At 45.9% G+C, this 22991-nt stretch overlaps 1 protein-coding gene across 4 annotated transcripts in view; it reads left to right on the forward strand.

Annotated features, from left to right (window-relative positions):
- The window catches only part of XRRA1 (X-ray radiation resistance associated 1), a 624270-nt gene that overhangs the window by 431224 nt on the left and 170055 nt on the right, over positions 1-22991 (forward strand). For all 4 annotated transcript variants that reach the window (XM_069640151.1, XM_069640152.1, XM_069640154.1 and 1 more), the window contains one exon: positions 11864-11957. In XM_069640151.1, the coding sequence (XP_069496252.1) occupies positions 11864-11957 (94 nt within the window). The remainder of the gene's footprint in view (positions 1-11863; positions 11958-22991) is intronic.

Raw genomic sequence — 22991 nt, forward strand, 5'->3', positions numbered from 1 at the left:
ATTTACAATCTTGCGGTTTGATTTAAAAGTACAGTTTCATATTGCGAATTGTGGCGCGCTGTGTTGTGAGCTAATCTGTGTTGGTTTCCGGGTTCTGTGTGGAGTCGCGTAGAAGACGCCTGGGCGCGTTTGCCTACGCAGCACAGTCTCGTCACGGATAGAGGCGGGGAATATGAATGTTTTGATAAAGTCTGTTTCAGGGGCGGGGGATTTGATTTAGTGCCGCAAACGCAGGTGAGCCAGGACGATGGGGGGAAATGATAGGATTATCAGAAAATGGCGGCTGATTTCGAGTGCGTTAATGGACGAAAAGTCGGGTAAGGTCCATAGGAAAGTTTTCTACGATCTACCGAGTTATGCTTAAAAACACATGGCCGAACCGTAGGGACAATAAAAAAAAAGTCCCGGAACTATCCTTTAAGAGATGGGCCTGTTGCAAATTGTTTCCAATGCATTTCGGTCAAAATTGACCATCTTCAGGGACAATTTCTAGATAGGTATAAAAGTATACAAAAACATCATGTTTCCAAACTGTGGTGTTTTTACCTTAATAACATGTTGGGTTAAGTTGTAAAATCTTTTTGCATATTTACCAGGCTTCAAATATCTTCATTTTAATTTAATTTGAATTTTTAATTTTAATTTAACATTTTTAATTTGCATTTTTAAAGTGCTCACACAGCCGGGGCATCGAGGCGCTGTTACAGGAATATGTCTCATAGTTGCGTATTTATAACGTGCTTATACCCAGAGGTTTTTTTAAGCGCAGACCCAGGGAATCTAACCTGTGTTGCTTTGTGTCATCTTGTTTCCAAGGCAAGCACGTTGCCGCTGAGCTATCCTCCTGGGACACTTCTTCACTTGGTACTAGCCATATTTTGATTTCCTTCACTCTGGTGCACTCAATATTTCTGCAATACAGTAATAAATTGCTAATGTTCCATTTTCTTTAAAGCTCGTAAATTACCAATTTAGACTGAATATATACAATCCATATATCCTCAGATATAGGGTTTACCATACTACATCTTTTATCTCCTTTAGCCTTTGTCAACACTTGGCCAAATTGTACGTAACTGACCACTACAAAGCACGGCAAACATTTCCTGCCATTGCAGATGAAGAACTGAGAACTTCCTTCTCCCTTGTATTCTTGTTTAATTTTCCTAATGTTGGCCTTGGTTATCCAATGTGGGCACTGTTTGTGTCTGGCTTTTCTCGTATGCTTGCGCATAAGGCGCTTGGCATTCACGTGTTTCAATATCAAAACCTTTTGAGTGTTTTACATTATGTATGGTTGGGTATTGTTGATTGATCAGACCTGATTTAAAGGCAAGCCTTTTAAGACAATCACCTATATTACACACGTTACATTCCTTGACCAAATCAAGCTCATCCCTTAACAGTTGGTTAACAGATCATGATACTTAGTTATATTTTTAGGAGTCCGGCATATCCTTTTTCCACCATGGTTTGCGTCCAATCCCCCGCCTAGCGGACCTCTAGACTGCACTTGGAAATTTAGCACGAGTATCAAGATGACATGGCCTTAGGGGACATGACCTTCTCAGAACAGGAATTACTCCCTAAAAAATTATTTATTGTGGAAGATTGAGTCGCCATAAACCTGATACTCTGTCCTGGGCTATCCCCTGGGGTTCTGCGATTATATAAAAGTAAATCCAATTCTTTGAGAAAGCCAACCCTTTGCTTCCCTTTATCATTCCACACTTATTTATCATCGTACCGGCCGGCTTAACACACTTGTGGGGGGGGCACAGTTCATGATCAGTACAACTTGCATTTAAATCCCCACCTAACAGGATACATTCATGGTCAATAGATGTAGCCCAGGAGGTACAAACAGAATCAGTAGTCTTGTGGATCTCCTCCAGGAGCAAGATATCCAGTGGTACATAAATATTCATCTAGAGCAGGACTGTAGCCTCCACTGCCCTTTTCACCACAACCTTGATAGCCAAACGTTATTGGTATGAGAAATTAGTTTCACGCTTAACAGGGGTATGCTTTGCTTTATCTCAACCATTAAAACCCCTGAGGGCCGAACCACAGAGGCCCTTAATTGGCCACCTACTGAAACAGAGTAAAACCGTCAATCTGAATTTTTGTGGTAAGCCAACTTTCTTGTAGAAATATCACTTCGAACTCATCAAACATGGTAAGAGATCCATTTGAGTCCTGGAAGTAGGAATGACCTTGGGTGTTCCAACTTGCTATTCTGATAGTTCATATTGCTTCCACCAGTTGTTTCATTAAAAACATTTTAAACCATTCCCAACCCATGGCGTCTTCGGATACTGTCTCTTTCGTTGGCATAGCCACCTTTAGGGCAGAGATCGAAGCCTGGGTCAATGGTACCTGGGTATAGAACACACATGCAATGGACAGTCAACCACATATCCTGCATTCTGAATGGATCTTAGATGGCTACGAATAAGATCTGCATTCTGAATGGATTTTAGATGGCTACGAATAAGAGATGGATCCATTGTAGTCTAACAATGTACTCACACAAAATGTCCTCCATTGAGATTAATTGGGTCAACAAAACTAAAATCAGAGGACGATAATACTTGGAAAACTGGTATATTCTTACAAACGTAAAGCAGGTCAGATCTGTTAGCATGTTTTTCTGTGAATGTCAGAGGACCACAGCGAATCTTAAAGGTGTTTAAATCGGGCTCAATGTTAGTTTCTTGTGGGGGGGTAGGACTGAGCATCTAATTTAACAGGGAAGGCAGGTGTAATGTCGCCAGTGCCAGCATAGCAATAGGCCCCCTAACCATTTTCTGTACAGCAGGGTGTAGAGATCGTACCTCTGTCTACAAAGCCTACGGTTGGCACTGCTTGTTTTGTGTATTGCTGTACTACGTGTACACCATCCCCTAAAAGCCAGCTTGTCAATGTGCCAGTGGTCCTCCGTTGAGCTATAGGTCTTCGGGCTGTACAACACGTATTGCTTGTCAAATTTGGTTGCTCAGGGGCTATTGAAGTGGAATTCAATGTTTTGAATATCTGTGTTTTAAATATAGAAGGTAATTTCTGATTTGCAGCTTGCTTACACATTCTTGCCAGCTGTGCAGCCGACTTTCCCTCCTGGAATTGCACATAGTAAGGTCAGAGTTTTCATTTTCATGAGATCGTTGTGCGGCAGCTGGAAACAACTCCTAAACATATTGTTTCCGTCTCATCATCTCTTGTAGACGCCTTGCCATAATGCTTACTCTTACGGAGGTTGGGTGGTCACTGTGATTTCGTAATAACTTTTCCTGGCATGGTCTATGTATGACTCGAGTTGCTGAAACCAAATAGATGATGATAACGAGGAAGCTGGTGGAGGGGAGAGGGTGAACTGGAGTGAGTGAGTCGGGAGAGCAAGAAGTTGCACGACCAAATCGGAAGAAATACACAAGCGTGATTTTTCAAGTAAAGATATTACCTTACAGCTATTTGCTCCAGATGGTATGCCGGATGTACTACCGTACTCCCAAACACCAGAACCACTGCCCCACACTCTGCGCACAGTGCTTCGATCTGGCTTCCGGGTTATAAGTCCTCCAAGAATTAAAGGGCCAGCGTCAGTGTAACTTGCAGACAAAATCTGGACAGGTTTCACCAGTCAACACCAGAACATTCTGCCCCACACGCTGCGCACAGCACTACGCTGGCATCTGGGTTATAAATCCTCCAGGAATTAAAGGGCCAGCGTCAGTGTACCTTGCAAACAAAATCCAGTCGTGCTCACTACTTAGTTTAATATTATCCCAGTAGAGCGCGTGCACAAGAAACTCCCAGAAACCAAGCTTTCTGTGAGTTGGTGTGTCGCAAGTTCCCACAAACTCCAGACCCTAGTAGAATATTCGCAAGTAGAAGCTTCGAGAACACTGATGAGTATATATATATCTGATGTGTGCGTTACTAAGCAAGTTAGCTTTATATAGTTATAATGAAGTTTGATTAACTTCACCAACTACCGTAACAGAACAAATGTATCTTGTTCAGGCACTTTTACCAATTTTGGCTGAGATTTAAGAATTCTTTCATTTTCTTAAACAAAGCATAAATATTGTTTGTCGTCACTCTTTTGTGAACGCATGATTTCGGCGCCCGAAAAAAGAAGAGGTACCAGAAGATAATATGCAAGGGGGCCCCAAAATTTTGACTGCCTAGGGGCCTCCACAGGGTTTAATCCGGCACTGTCTGGCACCATCACCACAGGTACCTTCGGTCATCTGGACTTGGGCAGGAGCATGTCTCTTAAAATAGAGTTGGGCCCTGGGGTTCTCCAGATTAGCCACCCACTTCCTTTCCTATATCTCACTCTCTACCTGTGGTGTTCCCCAGGGGTGTAACCTCTCTCCCTGGGTGTTCAACCAATACCTAGCACCTCTCGCCCACCGCATTGACACTCTCTGCTCCAGCGTTCAGTGTTATGCGGATGACGCTCGGCTCGTTTTCAGGCTCCCCTCTGCCACCTCTTCTCCTTCTCTCATCTCTGACTGCCTGTCTGCTATCCAGGAGTGGTATGCCGCCAATGATCTCTGCCTTAATGCCAGTAAGACGATGATTCTCCTCATCGGCACACCTGCACCCTCCTATCCTGTCACTCTCTGGCCGGCCTCCCTTGGCCCTCTTCCTGCTCCCACCTGTGAGGCTTAGAACCTCAGGGTCATCTTCGACTCCACACCCTCCTTTTCTCCTCACATCTCTAAGAAGTCAAACTACCAAATGCACCTCCTCAGAGATATTCGTCCTTTCCTCTCCTTCCCCAGAAGCTCACTGTCTCTAGAGCTTTGGTTCTCTCTAGGCTGGACTACTGCAACAGCCTCTTTCTAAATCTGCCTGCTTCTACTCTCCGCCCTCTGCAACTCATCCAGAACAGGACTGTGAGACTTGTCCTTGGCCTTAAGCCCAGGTATCGTATCTCTCCAGCACTGAAATCTCTGCATTGGCTCCCAGTGGCTGCAAGGATTAAGTTCAAGACCCTCTGCATTGTCCACAAGGCCTTCTGGGGCCTGGCGCCTCAATACCTCCAACTCTCTCTTCGTAAATACCTTCCTACTCGAGCTCTTTGCTCCTCTACCTCCAACTCCCTCATGGTCCGTTGCTTCTCCAAGCAACGAGTTGGTGGCAAATCTCTTTCTTCGGCTGGGGCCTCCCTCTGGAACAGCCTCCCTGCCTCTCTGAAACTCAAGGAGAACCATCTCCAGTTCCGGAAGCACCTGAAGACTTCCTCTTTGCTTCTGCCTTCTCTTTCTCTCCCTGCTGATTTAAAGTCTGATACTGCACTGGTCACCTGGCTACCCTCTGATTTTGGGCCCAGGGACCTACCCGCCCAGTTGCACACCCGCACTGCCTCCCGGCAACCCTTGCACTTGGGTCTCTATCTGTAATCCTACCTGCACTTACCCTTGCACCTGCCACCTGCTGACCGCACCTCTTGTTATTGTTTTAATCCCATGTACAGCACTGCCCCCTCCCCTTCCCCCTGGCACATTTCCCCTCCTCCTCCCCTGCACTTGCGCAATCTCAATTTCACTTGGCCTGGTGAGATCGTTGTCTCTGTCCTCCCTCTGGTCCCCCTTCGTTGCCTCATCGCGCCTTGAAACACTTGTGTATAGGCGCGTTACAAATGCCATATCATATCATATCACTGCAGACTATAGGACCCCCACCTCCCCAGATACTCCTTCTCCACCAAGTTAGGAGCCTCTCGACTTCCTTCCTTCCTTCCTTCCTTCCTTCCTTCCTTCCTTCCTTCCTTCCTTCCTTCCTTCCTTCCTTCCTTCCTTCCTTCCTTCCTTCCTTCCTTCCTTCCTTCCTTCCTTCCTTCCTTCCTTCCTTCCTTGCCCTTCCTTCCTTGCCCTTCCTTCCTTGCCCTTCCTTCCTTGCCCTTCCTTCCTTGCCCTTCCTTCCTTGCCCTTCCTTCCTTGCCCTTCCTTCCTTCCTTGCACTTCCTTCCTCTTCCTTCCTTCCTTCCTTCCTTGCACGTCCTTCCTTCCCCTGCATGCAGCAGGAGAACATCTAAGGGATTAATAAGATATTATATAAGTCATTTATAATGCGCCTTTACACAAGTGTTCCTAGGCGCGACGAGTCAAGGGCGGGAAGACCGAGGGAGGTCAAGACAAATAATCTTACTAGGCCTTGTGTCATCAGATTGTGCAAGGGTAAAGGGAGGGGTTAAGTCCAAAGGAGATTGGAGGGGAAAACGAGGCAGCCAGGACAGCGCGGCTCTGGGTAGTGCAAGGAGAACAAGGGACTGCAGGGTTACAGTTACAGCCCCTATGTGCGTAGTAGGCCCGGAGGCAGTGACTTATCAAGAAAGAGCCTGGTATCCAGTGAGACTCTGAGGGTAGCCAAGCAACCAGTCGGTACAGCAGACGGGTAGGTCAGCAGGGGGTGTGGGGGAAGAGAAAGCAGAGGAGAAGAGGAAGGTTTGGAGCTGCTTGCAGAACTTCAGGTGGTGCGGCTCAAGTTTCAGAGGGGCAAGGAAGCCATGCCAGAGGGAGGCACCTGCAGAGTAGAGAGATCTACCCCCCACTCTCTGCCTGGAGAAGTGTCTAACCCTTAGAGAGTCGGAGATAGCTGAGCGAAGGGCTTGAGAAGGAAGGTATTTTGGAAGAGAGCGTTGGATGAAGTGTGGGCCCCGGACCCAGAAAGCCTTGTGGACAATGCAAAAGGATTGAACTTGATCCTTGCAGCCACCGGGAGCCAGTGGAGAGATTTCAGGGCTGGAGAGATATGATCCATGGGCCTGAGGCCAAGGATAAGTCTCACAGTCCTGTTCTGGATTAGTTGCAGAGGGCGGAGAGTAGAGGAAGGCAGATTGAGAAAGAGGCTGTTGCCATAGTCCAGCCTAGAGAGAACCAGGGCTCTGGGGACAGTGAGCTTCTGGGGGAAAGTGAGAAAGGGGAGAGTCCCTTTGAGGTGGTACAGCTGGTAGTGGGACTTCTTGGCAACATCCGAGATGTGAGGAGAGAAAGAGAGAGTGGAGTCAAAGATGACACTGAGGTTTCTTGCCTCGCAGGAAGGTGAAGGAAGAGGGCCAGAGGAGGGCAGCCAGTGTGAGAGAGGGAAAGCAGGGGTCTCATTGAGAAGGATCTCCGTCTTACCGGCATTAAGGCAGGGATCATTGGAGGTGCACCAATCCTGAATCGCGGATAGACAGATAGGAATGAGCGAGAGGGGAGAGGAGGCTGAGGGGTGCCTGAAGGAAAGCCGAGTGTCATCTGCATAACACTGATTGGGGATGATTGCTTCCTCCACAGGAGAAGTGTCCTGATGTACAAAACCGATGTTGGTTGGCGTAAGCAACATTCTTGGTTGTCACCGTAAACGACAGGCAGGCAGGGTGGGGAGTTTGGGTAACCGACAGATCATGCCCAAAGAATTTGTCATGCAGAGGGTTGTTTCCGATGAGAATAACACTATTGTATATGCTTCAATAAAAGCAGTACAAATGCTGAAGCTTGATGGCAGGAAAGTTTTGAAGTAATCATAACCGCTGATGTTCCTCTGGGCATCTTTCCACATAATTGTTTTTCAGGCTTCCCTGACGTTACAAAAGGAGAAGGTCCATGTGCAACTCAGACTTGACCACCCCCTCCCCAACCCCAAAAGAGGCCATCCCTTCCTAACTGCTACATCACATAAGCAACCCCAGAAATGTTTTAGCTTTATTGGACATCATCAGTGAGGTGCGGCTAGGGTCTGTATGCACAGCAGGCCTGGGACCCACCTCTGGGCATGCCCGCCCAACTCAGGGTGACATAGGCACAAGTAACGTTTGATGGCTCGAAGGTTTTCAATTAATCGTACCACTGGCATTGTTCTGAGCAACCCTCCAGGCCATTGTTTTTCTGCCTGCAACAAGCCACCCCAGACCATCAGTTTTGTTTGTCACCCTGGGTGGGACAGACCTGCTTGTGCTTGTGGTTTTTAAATTCTTAAAATTAACTTTTTGAAAATGCCAATTTAACAAATATAAATATCTGTCCTTTATTGTGATTTATTTTTTCATTTAATTGTTTTTTTTATAACACTCGCAATACCGAGTGTGGTTTCTAAGCGCGGATCCGTGATTGGAACCTTTGTTGCTCTGCGTGGTCTTGCTTCAAAGACCAGCAGGTTGCCCCTGTGCTATCCTCCGTTCACGAAGATACAATGGTCTGTTATCCACCCAAACTGGATGCGCAGCTTTGCACTTTATGAAATTGCATGAATGACTAAAGAAGCTACAAGTCATTGATCGCTTCTATCTGCCAGGGGTGAGGGTGCCTTCGGTGATAGTAGCTCTTATTTAAAAACTGCCATTTTTCACGTGTTGTGAGTTGCTTTTAGCCACTCCTGTTTAAGTTGGGATTATTGTGCCCAAGACCTTAATGTTCCTTTAGCCGTGTCATATATTTTCACTAGGAGCTGAAGCGCTTGCCAGGCCTTTAACATCTAGTTCACCTTTCTAATAGCTAAGCAGAAGAGGAGTCTTAATGCACCTTCCTCGTACCAGTCATGAGGATCCGCTTGAAACACGCCACCAAGCGTAACCCTTGGTACGACTCTGATCTAGCAGAACGAAAGCGCAAATGCAGAGCTGCAGAACGGAGGTGGCAGACCACAAGCTCATCCTCTGACAAACTGGCCTGTCGGCGTTCTCCAAAGGCAATATCGCCTCACCATCCGTTCTAAGAAGAGGGCCCACATCCAGGCCTGTGGCTGTGGAGCATCCAACACGTCTGAACTCTTTAAAGTCTGCAAGGAACTAGCCAATCCCTCTGCAGCCTCCACCTCACATCTTCCCTCTCTGGCCCTCTGCACATCACTGCCAACCCACTTCACTGAAAAAACTCAGGACATCCTGAGCACTTTTTCTTCCTCCCCTCCCCCGCTCCTCCTCCCATCTTCCTGACGCCCCAGCCCCCCAATCTCCCTCTGCCTTTCTCTCCTCCTTCTCTCCTATCACATCGAACGAGGTCACTAGGGTTGTCCACTCTATGAAGGTCTCCTCCAAACAGATCTCCGCCTGTTCCTCCCCGAACTATTAAGGACAACATTGGCTCCCTTGCGCCTGCACTTGCTGATTTCTGCAATTACTCTCTTGCTACTGGGTCCTTCCCCGCTTCATTCAAGCACTCTCTTGTGGCACCCCTCATGAAAAAGCCATCTGCCGACCCCTCTTTTCCAGCTCACTACCGCCCCATCTCTATCACTCCCTTCCTTGGGGAAACTCCTGGAGAAACTGGTCTTCCCCCAACTGGCTCAGCATACTGAGCTCATTTGTTGCCTACACAACCATCAATCTGGATTCTGAGCATCCAAAGGCATGGAAACTGCTCTTCTGAACACCTGTGAAGAACTGCTCGCATCTCTTGACACTAACTTTCCCACTGTCCTCATTCTACTTTCCTCTGCATTTGATATGTTCAACCACCCCATCCTCCATAAAATGGCTCCATGATACCCTTGGTATCTTGGAGCGGGCACTGGACTGGCTGACCTCCTTCCTCACTGGCCCTCCCTCCCAGGTCATCCTTGGCTCTTTCTCCTCTCCTACCTCTATCTCCACCTGTGGCGTTCCTCAGAGTTCTAACCTCTCACCCTGCCTCTTTAACGTCTATCTCGCTCTGCTTGTTCACCTTATCTCCACTTTCTCCCCTCACTTCAAGTGTTACGCAAATGACACCCAACTCTTCTTTAAACTTCCCTCTGATGCTCTCCCTACTTCCTCTATCATTCCCGACTGCCTGTCTGCTAGCCAGTTCTGGTGTGCCTCCAATGATCTCTGCCTCAATGCCAGCAAGCCTGAAATCCTTCTTATTGGGACTCCCACTCCCTCTTTCCTCCCTTCACTCTGGCCACCCTCTCTGGGACCTCCCCCTTCTCCTGCACCTAAAGCCAGAAACCTTGGAGTCATCTTCATATCCTCTCTCTCTTTCCTCCCTTACATCTTGGACCTTCCCAAGAAGGCTCATGTTCATCCTTCCTTTCCTCACTTTTCCCCAGAAGCTCAATGTCTCTAGAGCCCTGGTACTCTCTAGGCTGGACTACTGCAACAGCCTCTTCCTTAATCTACCCTCTTGCTCTCTCCGCCCCCTCCAGTGTTTCCAGAATAAGGCTGCAAGACTTATCCTTGGCCTCAAGCCCAGGGGCCGTATCTATCTATCTATCCATAAAATCTCTCCACTGGCTCCTGGTTGCTGCAAGTATCAAATTCAAATCCCTCTGCATCATCCATAAGGCTGTCTGCGGCAGAGGACCAATCTATCTACAACTTTCCTCTTAAACAGCCTCCCCCTTCCTCTCTATCTTGAGCTGGATCTCCTCAAATTCCGGAAGCTACTCAAGACTTTCCTCTTCACCTTATCCTTCTTTCCCCTCTCACAACCGGGCTAATACTCCACAGTCACTGAGATTGGTGGCCTGGAACCTTATGTGTCCTTCTGGCTCCCGGCTTTCTGCCCAATCGCCCTCAGCCTTCCACCCCATTCCATCACTTGCCTACGGGCACCCACTGGCTTGTGTTCTCACAGTCCTACACTTATTATTGCGTGATCACTCTGTACCAAGCAATCTCTGCCAGGCACTTAACTGTTGCACACAACTGACTCCTTGGCACTTCCCTCTGTGGCACTCCTAGCACTTACCCCCTTCCCTTTCCCTTCCCTCTCTCCCTGCACTTGCACGTTCTGAATGCTCACAAGGCCTAGTAGGACAGCCCATTTCCTAGTCATCTGTTTATTCTATTTGCCTTTGTTCCCATGTTCCCTCCCCTTTGCCCTGTGGGCGCTTTGAAACACAATCTCTTGATGTATAAGCGCCTTACAAATGCACAATAAATAAAATAAATAAAATACAAAGGCCCATCAGTCACTGCCACTGAATTCTGAGCAGGTTGTGAAGTGTGTAGAGACTACGATTCACTTTTAAATTTGATTTTCGCTGAGTAAATGAAAAAAGCTCTTGCAGCATTTCCAAGTCCATGCAGCAAAAGGGGTGTATTTTACTTGTGTACTAAAGCATCCTCCTAGGATCTGTTGCCCTAGCTTTATCAAGTATGAAAATCAAACGTTGGCCTGCCAGTGTTCCTTCTAAGGAGTCTTCTAATAGTTAATGTCGTAATTGCAGCTGTAAATGCGCTGCTGGTACAATAAATGTCTTAACCTACTTCAGCCACTTGATTTATAAGCAGTATGCATGCCCTCTCACTGAAGTCCTGTTAAAAACAAGTATGGACAAAGCCAAATGTTTTGGCTTCTGCATAGGGATTAGAAATGCATTCACCAGACACTGATATTATATGCAGAGTTATTCATACCATTTTCCAGCTGTTACCATCTTCTGGACAGGCTGCACCATTATAGCAGTGCCTGGTAAATGCCTATCCCATGCCTATACAAAAGTCAACAGTGTTTGCTTCGACAATGCTTGTTATTGTAGGTAGTTGTATTTGCAATGCGCTTCAAACTGCATCCACACTGCCGCTCCATCATCACTTTCTGAAAAAGCCTTTAAACATACCTCTTTTCACACACCTAATCCAGCCGTGCCACCTCCCTTACGATCCCATGTCTATCCTAATATTCCTATTGTATCCTGAAAATGGTGGAACAACTTCTTCACCTCCTCCCTTTTTAAGCTTTTGAACTTCAAGTGCTCTGAGACCCTGTGGGTAGGGCCAAGGCTGGCCAGATCAATAATTTGAGAGGCATATTAGCTTAGAAGCAGCCGCCATGGTGGTTTATGTACAAATCAACCCATTCATCAGGTTACAATGATGCCAAATTGATTTCTTTCTATACATTATTGTAATGTATTGTTTGTATCATTGTCTATTATCCTATAGATTGCATATGAAGAGAATCTGCTTGCTGTGGCACTTTTCCCTTCATTGGCTGAGCTAGTCATACATGGCAACCCTTTGACGACCCTCCGAAGCGGTACAGTATACTAGCCGTGATTGGAACTTGTGCAGCATGTTCTGAACATTGTGGGGTGTTGCATGTGCTTACAACAACTGTTCATTGTATATGGTGAAAGAATCCTTGGATGCATATTCAGCTACTGTTCCTCTCGGGAGGTCTATCATATCATAACGGTGATGCTATGTTATGGTATTGTTTATTTATAAAGCGCTTAGATGCAAAATGAGTGCAATGTGTTTGACATTTCCCCCTGTTCATCTAGATATTTGAGTGTTGCTACAAGGTCACTTGTTTGTTGCCTGTTAAGGAAGGCGAGGGAAATCTGGAGCTGTGCTGGAGCAGGGAGTTAGTCAATTCAATTGGTTCCATGTGTTAAAATCGCGGCAAAAATGGCCGTGAACACAAAATATCGCGGCAAAAAGGCTGTGGTTTTGATGTCGCAATCTATGAAAAGGATGCGGGGGACACCCCGCAACCTCTGGGCCCATTATACCATTTAAAGGGAGCGGGGTCACCCCCGCAACCCCTGGTCCCCTTAAATGGTGTAATGGGGTATACCTTTAAAAGTAAATGGTTAATTTCGTGTTTCTGTGAGATATTTTCGAAGAAATCATATATATCCTGCTAAACCAGCAAGGGGCAACCTGTCAAAGGCTGCCCCATGCTGTTGAGCATCTGCGTCCTATTGTAATGAAAAGCACCCCACTCCTGTGCTGGAATGGAGAGTTAATCACTTCAATAGGGTGCTGATGCTAAACCAGCATGGGGCAAGCTTTCAAAGGCTGTGCCATGCTGGTTTAGCATTAGCACCCTATTGCAATGAAAAGCGCCCCGCCCTCGAGCTTGAGTGCCCGGAGCCAACACGAGAGCATGGTGCATTTCCTTTCAATAGGGGGTCTTCACCCACCATGCCAGCTTGGGGGAGCCCTTGAAAGACTCCACCGAGCTGGCGTAACGAGTGGGGGCTAATGTGGCGCATCGGTTAACCGCCCTGGCTGCCCATGCCTAACGGCCCTGAGGACACCTGCTCTATAATGCCCCCGCTGGGGGGTGTAATACAGAGGGTCTCTGAGAGCATCCTGAGGGTTTTCATGGCGAGGTTTGCCGTGCGGATAGCCCGTTGCATGGCAAAATTACCCTGGATAAACCAGGGTTAATATATATTGCATGTAGGAGAAATATAGGACTGTTTGTATAGTCGCACAGAAGGCAAAATTACCCTGGGTAAACATTGGGGGATATATGTTGCATGTAGTAGAATAATAAGGTTGTCTGTATTGTCTTGGACCCTAACACACCACATTCCCTGGGAGAAAACCCACAGTGAATCGCCTCCAGAATCATTGTTTTACATCTGAAACAGGTGAGAATGGGAGAAACTTGTGACAGATTGAGACGCCTCAAACCTGATACAAGGGCAGATATGGAAGCCGCAGTTCAGGACCTCATGAGAGGTATGCAAGAATGAACCACTGAAGTCCAAAACCTCAAGGCTGAGAATGCGGCATTAAAGCAGTTAGTCTTATCTCGTGACTCTGCAGCCAAGAAAAGTGTCCTGTTAGGGGGAGTAGTGGACAAATACGACGGATCATCAAAAACTAGGGGTGTTGCTAGGTCTGGAAAAGACCCGGGGCCACGCTGATATCAGAACTGTCGGGACTGGGGGCTAGCTAGCCTTTTGGCTGTAGCTCCTGAGATTCTATCCAGGGCTACAACTAAAAGACCAGGGGCTAGAGCCCCCTTAGCCCCCCCCTAGCAACGCCTCTGTCAAAAACCCTACGTGCCTTCCTTGATTCTTGTTTAGTACATTTCACTTTCAAACCGTACTATTTCTCCACCCCACGAGCAAAGGTTGGATTCATGATATCTCATTTTACGGGCAATGCCTTAACCTGGCAACTCCCTTAGTCAATGCGGGTGATGCTCTCCTGGATGATTACGATGGGTTTGTGGAAGCCCTTAAGGCCATGTTTGATCGCCCAGAACTCGTTTATAGTGCAGAAGAAAGACTGCTTGAATTCCAACAAGGAACTCAGGATATGCTCACTTATGTGACTCGCTTTAAACAACTAGTAAAAGAAGCCGATTGGTCCCAAGAAGCCGGCTTTACCCTCTTTCGAAGAGGTTTAAATGATGAGATAAAGGATGAATTAGCTAGAGTAGCTCGCCCAAGTTCCTTCCAAGCTCTCATGGACCTCTCCCTACAGATTGATTTCCGGATCCAGGAAAGAAAGGCAGAGAAAAGGAAGTCTAAGTCAACATCCCCAAAGACAGCAAGAGGTTATCCCAGCCCAAAAGAAACAACTGCTTCACAAGCCTCAGATCCAGAACCCATGCAACTAGGCACCTTCTGAGGACCAATTTCTCCCCAAGAAAGGATCTGTTGGATTAATACAGGACTGTGCATGTATTGTGCCTCTGATAAACCCCTTGTAACAGAATGTCCTATAGTGCCACCTCTGCGTTCGGGAAACGCCAGCTCCCGATCCTAAGCGGAGCACAGCTTCGGGAGAAAGATGTCTGCTCCTTATCTATTCCTTCCTTGAAATCTCCAGGATAGAACACTCTTGTGATTCTACAGACATTCGTGTCCCCTTCCAAAGAAGAATCCTACCCCATTCTGGCCTTAGTGGACTGCGGTGCCATGGGCATTTTCATAGACCATGATTGGGTTGTCAACCATCACATTCCTCGAGAAACCAAAGAGATAGTACAACCTGTTGAAGCCATTGATGGCAGACCCTTGTCTTCTGGACCCATAACTCCAAACCAAGGACTTACTACTTTCAATAAACAACCATCAGGATATGATATGATATGATATGATCGTTTATTTATATAGCGCCTATACACAATGTGTTTCAAAGCAAGGGAGGGAACAAGGGAAAATACAACCACATTCTTACAGGCCATGAACAGTAAGGATGTGAAATTAACTATCGTACTCGGCCTGACGACATTTCAGATAGTGCAAGAGCTAAGACATAGATAAGGAAGGGAGGGGGAGAGTGGGAAGGAAATGGAAACAGACAGGCGACTACCGTACTAGGCCCGACGACATTTCTGCTAGAGCCGGAGAAAAACAAAAGGTGAGGGAGAGGGGTGCAGAAATGGAGGGGAGCAACAAAACAAGCGACTATCATACTAGGCCTGACGAACATTTCAGATAGTGCTGGAGGGATGGTGGGGAGGAAAAAAACAGTAATGGAAGGGTGGAGGAAACAGACGAGGTTGCGATCATATTAAGTCCAGGGACAATTCTGATAGAGTAAGTGCATAGAAGAAAGTAAGGGGAGGAGATAGGAAAAGCGAGAAGGGAAACGAAGACACAAAGAGAGTAAGCAGTCAAAAAGAGTGGAAAAGAGTGGAGAGCGAATACAATTGCAGAAGTCAGTAGTAACACATAATGTTGCAAGCCAGGATACAAGATGAAGATGTGAACAACATGATTCAGGGCCACCATGAGTACAAGATGCAAAGGAAGTCCAGCATGAGAGTTGAGAAAGAGTGACACACCGTGAATGAAGTCCATAAAAGTCAAATCCAGCATTGTCCACAAGACAGTGATGGTGAAGGAAGGCACCAGGTGGGCGGGGCTTGCTAAGTGGTGAAAAAGAGTAACGGGCAGGAAGGCACCAGGTGGGTGGGGCTTAGGCCAGGTGACCTAGATCCGCTTGCACCTGCTCCCCCTCTGCAAAGGAAAAGAAGCTGGAGGGCTCCTTAAGTAGGGAAACAGAGTGGCAAGCAGGAAGGCACCAGGTGGGCGGGGCTTGCTAAGTGGTGAAAAAGAGCGGCAGGCAGGAAGGCACCAGGTGAGCGGGGCTTGCTAAGTGGTGAAAAAGAGCGGGAAGCAGGAAGGCACCAGGTGGGTGGGGCTTGCTAAGTGGTGAAAAAGAGCAGCAGGCAGGAAGGCACCAGGTGGGCGGGGCTTAGGCCAGGTGACCTAGATTCACTTGCACCTGCTCCCCTTCTGCAAAGGAAAAGAGGCTGGAGGGCTCCTTAGGTAGGGAAACAGAGCGGCAAGCAGGAAATACTTAAATTTGACATCATTAAATGTGCTCACTACCCCATGGTTTTAGGCATACCTTGGCTACAGAACACAATCCCTACATCAATTGGGCAGCTGGGTCCTTGTTTCTCGGTTCAGAACATTGCATGTCCCATTGTTTATCTCTTGCCACATTGCCAAGTCCTTCAGCGGACTTCCAGGAACTCAAGCAACCATCCGTAACTGTCTCCAACATTATCCAAATTCCTCAGGCATACCAAACATACTCAGATGTGTTTTCAAAAGCCATTGTTCAAGCTCTCCCACCTCATAGACCCGAGGATTGTGCCATTGATACAGACCCATCTGCAGTGATTCCCTTCGGAAGAATGTTAATTTTGTCTGAACCAGAAAAGAAAGCTCTCGGAGAATATCTGGACACCAATTTGACAAACGGTACTATTCGACCTTCCAAATCCCCAGCCGGTGCTTCCCTTATCTTCGTTCCTAAAAAAGACACCATGGAACTTCGACCTTGTCTGGAATAACGTGGCCTCAACCAATGCACACTCAAGGACCACTATCCATTACCACTTATTTCAGACATTCTGGAGGCAGTGAGGGGGCTGTCATATTCACTAAACTTGATCTCAGGGGTGCTTACCATCTCATTCGCATAGGGGAAGGAGATGAGTGGAAAACAGCCTTCAGAAACCCCTTTGGCCACTTTGAATATCCGGTAATGCCCTTTGGTCTCGCCAATGCCCCCGCAGTATTTCAACGCTTCATGGATCGGGTTTTTTCTGACATGCTGTTCCTTTTTGTCATTGTATATTTGGATGATATACTAATTTACTCCAAGGAACCTAAGGCCCATCAAGAACATGTAAAAGCAGTTTTACAACGCCTACGTGAACACAAGCTCATGGCCAAATCTGAATAATGCCTTTTTCATATATCAACCGTTCACTAAGTTAGATTCGTACTTAGTTCCAAAGGTATCGGAAAGGATCCTTCCAAGGTTGATTCCATCCTGTCTTGGCCCGCTCCCACTACTGTGAAACAGATTCAATCCTTCCTGGGATTTGCTAATTTCTACAGAAAATTCATACCCGCGTTTTCTGACATAGTACATCCCATTGTAACACTCTTAAAGAAGGACACCTCATTTTAATGGTCCTCGGCTCAAGAGACGGCCTTTCCTGAAACAGGAATTCACTCGCGCTCAAATCCTTGCTCAACCCGATATAGATCGACCCTTCTTGGTAGAGACAGACGCACCCGACTATGCCATTGGAGCAGTCTTAAAACAAGAACTTGAGGACAAGATAGAGCATCCTATTGCATATTTATCCCGCACCTTGACTTCCAGTGAGGCACATTATTCCGTCCTGGAGAAGGAGCTGTTAGCCATCCGACAAGCCTTCACCGGCTGGCATCATCTTCTTTTGTGTGCCAAACACCCAGTACAAGTTCGTACGGACCATCGAAATTTACAAGTGCTACAATCCCTGGAGTGCAGAAACAGCCGTCAGGCCTTCTTTTTTGCTCAATATCAATTTCAAATTCTCCACTTTCCTGGAACACATAACATCATAGCTGATGCCTTGTCCAGACATCCTGATTATGAGCCCCTCGAAGCACGCACCTTTCCCAAGGTGTTTCCTAACACCGTGTTTGTAGCTAAACCCATTTCTCTGCTGGAGGATATTCATGCAAAGACTCCTTCTTCCGAACTCTGGAAAGAATATAAGGGGAACAATCCTAGGAACCTCCTGATGAATGACGGATATCTCTTCAAGGAAACACGGCTGGCAATACCCACACAAGAACTGAGACATAAGATTACGAATCTATGCCATGATACCATCCATTCAGGACATTGAGGCATCACCACCACCCTCCATCTTATACAGAGGCAGTTCTGGTGGCCAAGGATGAAAGACGAGATGGTTGCAAACTGTCCAATCCTGTGCAGTTTGCAACCAGAATAAACCTAACAGAAGACCAGCAGGCCTCTTACACCAACCAGCAATGCCAACACGACCTTGGGAATTCATCGCCACAGATTTTATCGTGGAATTACCCCCATCCAGAGGATACACGACCATAATGGTTACCATCGATTTGTTTACACATACGGCTCACTTTACACCCTTGTACAAGCTCCATCCTCATCTAAATTGGCTGGGATTTTTCTGGAACATATATTTAGGCTTCATGGACTACCTTCCAAAATCATCTCCGACGGAGGACCCCAATACATAATTCAGTTTTGGAAACAACTATGTCAAATATTGTGAATCCAGCGTGCGTTGTCCTCAGGATATCATCCACAAACCAACGGAGCAACTGAACGAGTCAACCAGTCCCTAGAGCAGTACCTTCGCTGTTTCGCCACCAAAGTCCAGGATGATTGGTCACTTTTGATTCCTGTAGCTGAATTTGCTTACAACAATTCGGATCATTCAGCTATCAAGACCAGTCCATTCTTTTGTAGTCAGGGAATTCATCCTTCAGTTCTACCATCTGTTCTTCCACATCCTGAACTTATTGATCTTAAAATTGATCAACTAAAATCAACGGAAGTCCTGGATAATTTCAAGAAAAAGCTAGACGATTTGTATTCCTTGATCAAAGAATTCAAAGACTTGAATTTGAATAAGAAAATCAACAAACTTAAAAAACACATAACAGCCTTCACACATGAAAAAACGTATCCATACATTACCGACAGCTACTACAAGGAACCCCAAACAGGGACGGCACAACAACCGACTAATACAAACAGGCGGGGTGGCAACCGAGACGTAACAATTACAAAAAATGGAACACAATGCAGCCTTTCGAGTGGAAGTTCGGATGAGGAAAACAGACCAGGAACCTCAGGGGAACAGGAACGTCACAGTTCAAGGTCCCGTGACCAATCAGGGGACAGGAGAGTCCAGTTTGCTAACACCAACCAGAGAGGCCATAATGCCAACAGGAAGGCCTCTTTTTTATACCGCGGCCAAAGAGGAGGCAGACGCGGCAGGGGACAAATACAGGGATCACCCCGAGTAACAAGGAGCAGAGGCAGGGACCTACAGCAACAACAAAACTATTAGTTATGTACCTATCTGATCACAACCTTTCCGACACAGAAATCAGGGTCCTACAAAAGGGACTAAGCTTTGTTCCAACAACACGACATGATGCGTTCCAGACCAGAATTGAAGTAGCCAGACTAATGAGGAACATTAGACTATGACAACACTTCGGACAATTAGAGCCAAATACAGATGTCGGAAGAGAACATGACACCACAGGATTACATCCAAAATCAACTTTGTATCCACCAAATGTGTCTACAGAATCAATTTTATTTGAGAAAGCCATCTTTAAGAAACTAGAACAACTAGAAGGAGAAGATAAACCCAGCTTTCAAAATTTGTCCAAACCTGAACGAGAGGCACTCCAAGGCCTGAGAAAAAACTCGGCGGTGACCATCAAACAAGCCGACAAAGGAGGGGCCACGGTTATTATGAATTCACGTGACTATGACCTAATAGTAACAACACTCCTGGACAACCGGAACCATTACAAAGTCCTAACAGGGATCCCACTCACTCCCTACGGCTGACCATTGCAAACATTGTGGAAGAAGCAGCTTGTGAGGAATATATAAGTGCCAAAGAGGCGGCATTTCTTACCCCTAGATTGCCAAAACCACCAGTGTTTTACGCACTACCTAAAGTACAGAAAGGTATATCACCCCTCCTCCCCCTGTGCAGACCTATTGTAGCAGGGATTGAATCCATCTTGGAGCCTTTATCACAGTTTGTGGATTTTTTTTCTGAGACCAGAGATCCCAAAAATGTGCTCCTACTTGAAAGATACAATGAGCGTTTTGAACATGCTTCACAAGGTCACCATTGATCCAGCTACACAATTCTTGGTGACACTTGATATCGAAGCTTTATATACCAATATCCCACAAACAGCTACACTACAAATCTTGGAAAAAGTGCTATGAGAGCTAGAGACTCCTCCGGCAGTCCCAATAGAAATAATCATGCAAATGGCAGAATTGGCACTAACCCAGAACTTCTTCCTACACAAAGAGACTTTTTACCAACAATGTTCAGGGACCGCGATGGGTGCTACGTTCGCCCCATCCCTGGCAAATCTTTATGTGGCGGAATTTGAAGAGCTACATACTTACACACCAACTAATCCCTTTAGATCACAGGTCTCCCTGTGGACGAGATACATTGATGATATCTTGGCCATCTATACATGGACCAAAACCTCCTTCATGGAATTTTTGGATTGGCTAAATTCACAGAATACCTTTTTGAAATGTACTCATTGCATCTCAAAAGAGGTTATACACTTCCTAGATGTGGAAATCAAAGCACACGCGGGACAACTATCCACGACGGTCTTTATGAAACCCACAGACCGCAATGCCTTACTGGACTACATAAGTTTCCATCCGAGAAGTTTACGTGAAAGCTTGCCATTTGGACAATTCATGCGCTACATGCGTAACTGCTCGAGTTTACAAGAATATGATACCCAAGCAAATATCCTGGCAAACAAACTATCGGAACGAGGATATCCTAAAAAAACAATCAAAATGGCCAGAAAAAGGGCCAGGAATATCCCAAGAGCTATCATGTTAGCACGTCCGGTAGGTGAGAACTATCACGCCAGTGTTCAGCTATTCCAACAAGGTGAACCAAATAAAGAGAGAAATTGTGAAACTTTGGCCACTTTTGAATATGGGTCCAGTGACTATTCCCATACCACGGTTCGCCATTAAAAAGAGAAAAAACCTGAGAGATACTCTCATACACTCTTGCATGCCACTTCAGGAGGTCACCACACAAATCACACTTTGGAAGTTCACATCGGCATCTGGACACACAGCATGTGCTCAGTGCAATGTATGTTCCCTAACAAAAATAACCCAAACACTGGATCTTGGATTAACAACACTGTGGCGACAACAGTCTTTGACAAACTGTAATACCATGAACATAATTTACATGATCAACTGCCCATGTAATAAAAGGTACATAGGTATGACCACCAGACCTGTAAAAAAGTGCATACAAGAACATCTGCCGTGTATAAGAATCCAACGGGAAAATTCTCCGCCGGTTGAGCATTTCAAACTACACAAACATGAGGCCAATGAAATTTCATGGACAATAATAGAAAAAGTGACCCACCTGAGAAGAGGTGGAGATATGGCCAATCTGGTCTTGAAAAGAGAGCAAAAATGGGTCTTCCACCTAAAAACAGACCAAATTGGTCTCAATGAGAACATCCCTTGGCAAACTTTAGCTATGATGAATTGAGCTACTGTGAATGTGTGAAAGTTAACTCATAACACGGGTGCCTTTAAGGTGTGAAATAGAAGTTGATTTGAATAACATCTACTTTACACATATGTAAAATTATGTCTGTCTAATTCACTTGAATCAAAATTGCTGATGCCCTTTGATAGAACACTCGAGCGCTACATATCAAAAAATTATCAAAAATGTTTTCATTGCTACACTCGAAACACCTGAGGAAGTTGCCTGACTTCCGGGTCACGTGATTGCGCATTCGTGAACACAATGGTAAATTACCAAAACCACTTGTAAATTACGAGTCTACCTTTATTTAACCACTAAATGCTCTTTTGATGGGAACACCTGAATGGTGAACTAAATGCCCGCCATTCCGAAATCTTTGTGTTAGGAAGATAGGTGCCTGACTTCCGGGTTATGCTCTCACACGCTTTCCAGTAATATGTGACGCATCAAGTAGATATCACATGACTTGTGATTCATCTCACAACGGCTTTCCACACCGGCACTGTGAAACTACCTTACCGGTACTGGGGAACTAGGACGGAGACGGCGCATTTGAAGCAGCAAGGTAAGCCCGGGAGATTGCTTATCGCATTCAAATGTGCATCGCGTTTAAGACCTGCAGCGTGTAGCATGCACAACACGATTTGGGAACTGGTTAGATTAACCCTACCACCCGGTGTTGTGAAAACACTGACACCCTTTATGTGCAGGCCCCTCCGCATTAACAATAAGTGACAGCAGTCTGTTTTGTTATCCTCCCTCTCCCACTAGGACCAGGGACCACCACCTGTCCACCGGGGATATCATCATTTTTTGAACTTAGATGGTACAACAAGGACAACCTACTCTCTACACTCAGGTTAGTGGGATTTCTCGGGTCAATATGTAGGAATTTGGTCACCGTATCACCATGAGAACGATGCCCTGGAAAATCTCTGTCAAAACCAGTAAAAAAAGTTTTGCGATAGACATTAGACAAGTGGATCCTAGGTAGATATGTATGACCTCATATCCACAATTGTGAGAAGAGGTAATAATCACACCACGCCTTGCGTTGTGTTTTTAGAATATGAATAGCACTAAAAGAACTGTTTATTCATAAGCCATAAACTGGCAGTTAACAGCCAGATGGTGACGTGTGTGTATTTTGTTTTTCACACACAGGTTCACCCGTCTGTCCCAGCCCCAAGACACATAAAGGAGGTTGTAAAGTACAAAACCGCCTTCTTTTCTAAATTCGACACTTGGTAGGTACTGATTAGACCTCCTTTTTTGTTGAACACCAAAGGACTGTCCTGAAGAAAGTGGCCATAATACACAAGATGCCACTGAAACCGGTAGACGGTAATTGCTACATTATATAGATACTGATCCAACTCTCTGTATATGAGCATTTTTTTACTTTACCCCACTTTATGCTGTAACATTAAGATCTTGAAAAACGCTAATTGGAGTGTGTATTGCCTTTATGTTGGTCTGTGACACAAACTTGAGTTTTTGTAATTTGTGTTTGTGTCTTTCTTTTAAAACTTCGGTGCACGTGGTCTACACACAATCCCTGGTTCATTAAAGTTATGCATAACCCAGTGGATGTTTGTACACCAAACCACTAAAGCACTGACTTATTGTCTGGCTATTTGTCTCTTCCAATACACACACATAGTAGAAGGGAGTGGTTGATGGGCATGATTGAAACAATGCTGAATGTTT

Source organism: Ambystoma mexicanum, chromosome 7q, assembly GCF_040938575.1.
Source record: "Ambystoma mexicanum isolate Mex_15411 chromosome 7q, UKY_AmexF1_1, whole genome shotgun sequence".
NCBI lineage: Eukaryota > Metazoa > Chordata > Amphibia > Caudata > Ambystomatidae > Ambystoma > Ambystoma mexicanum.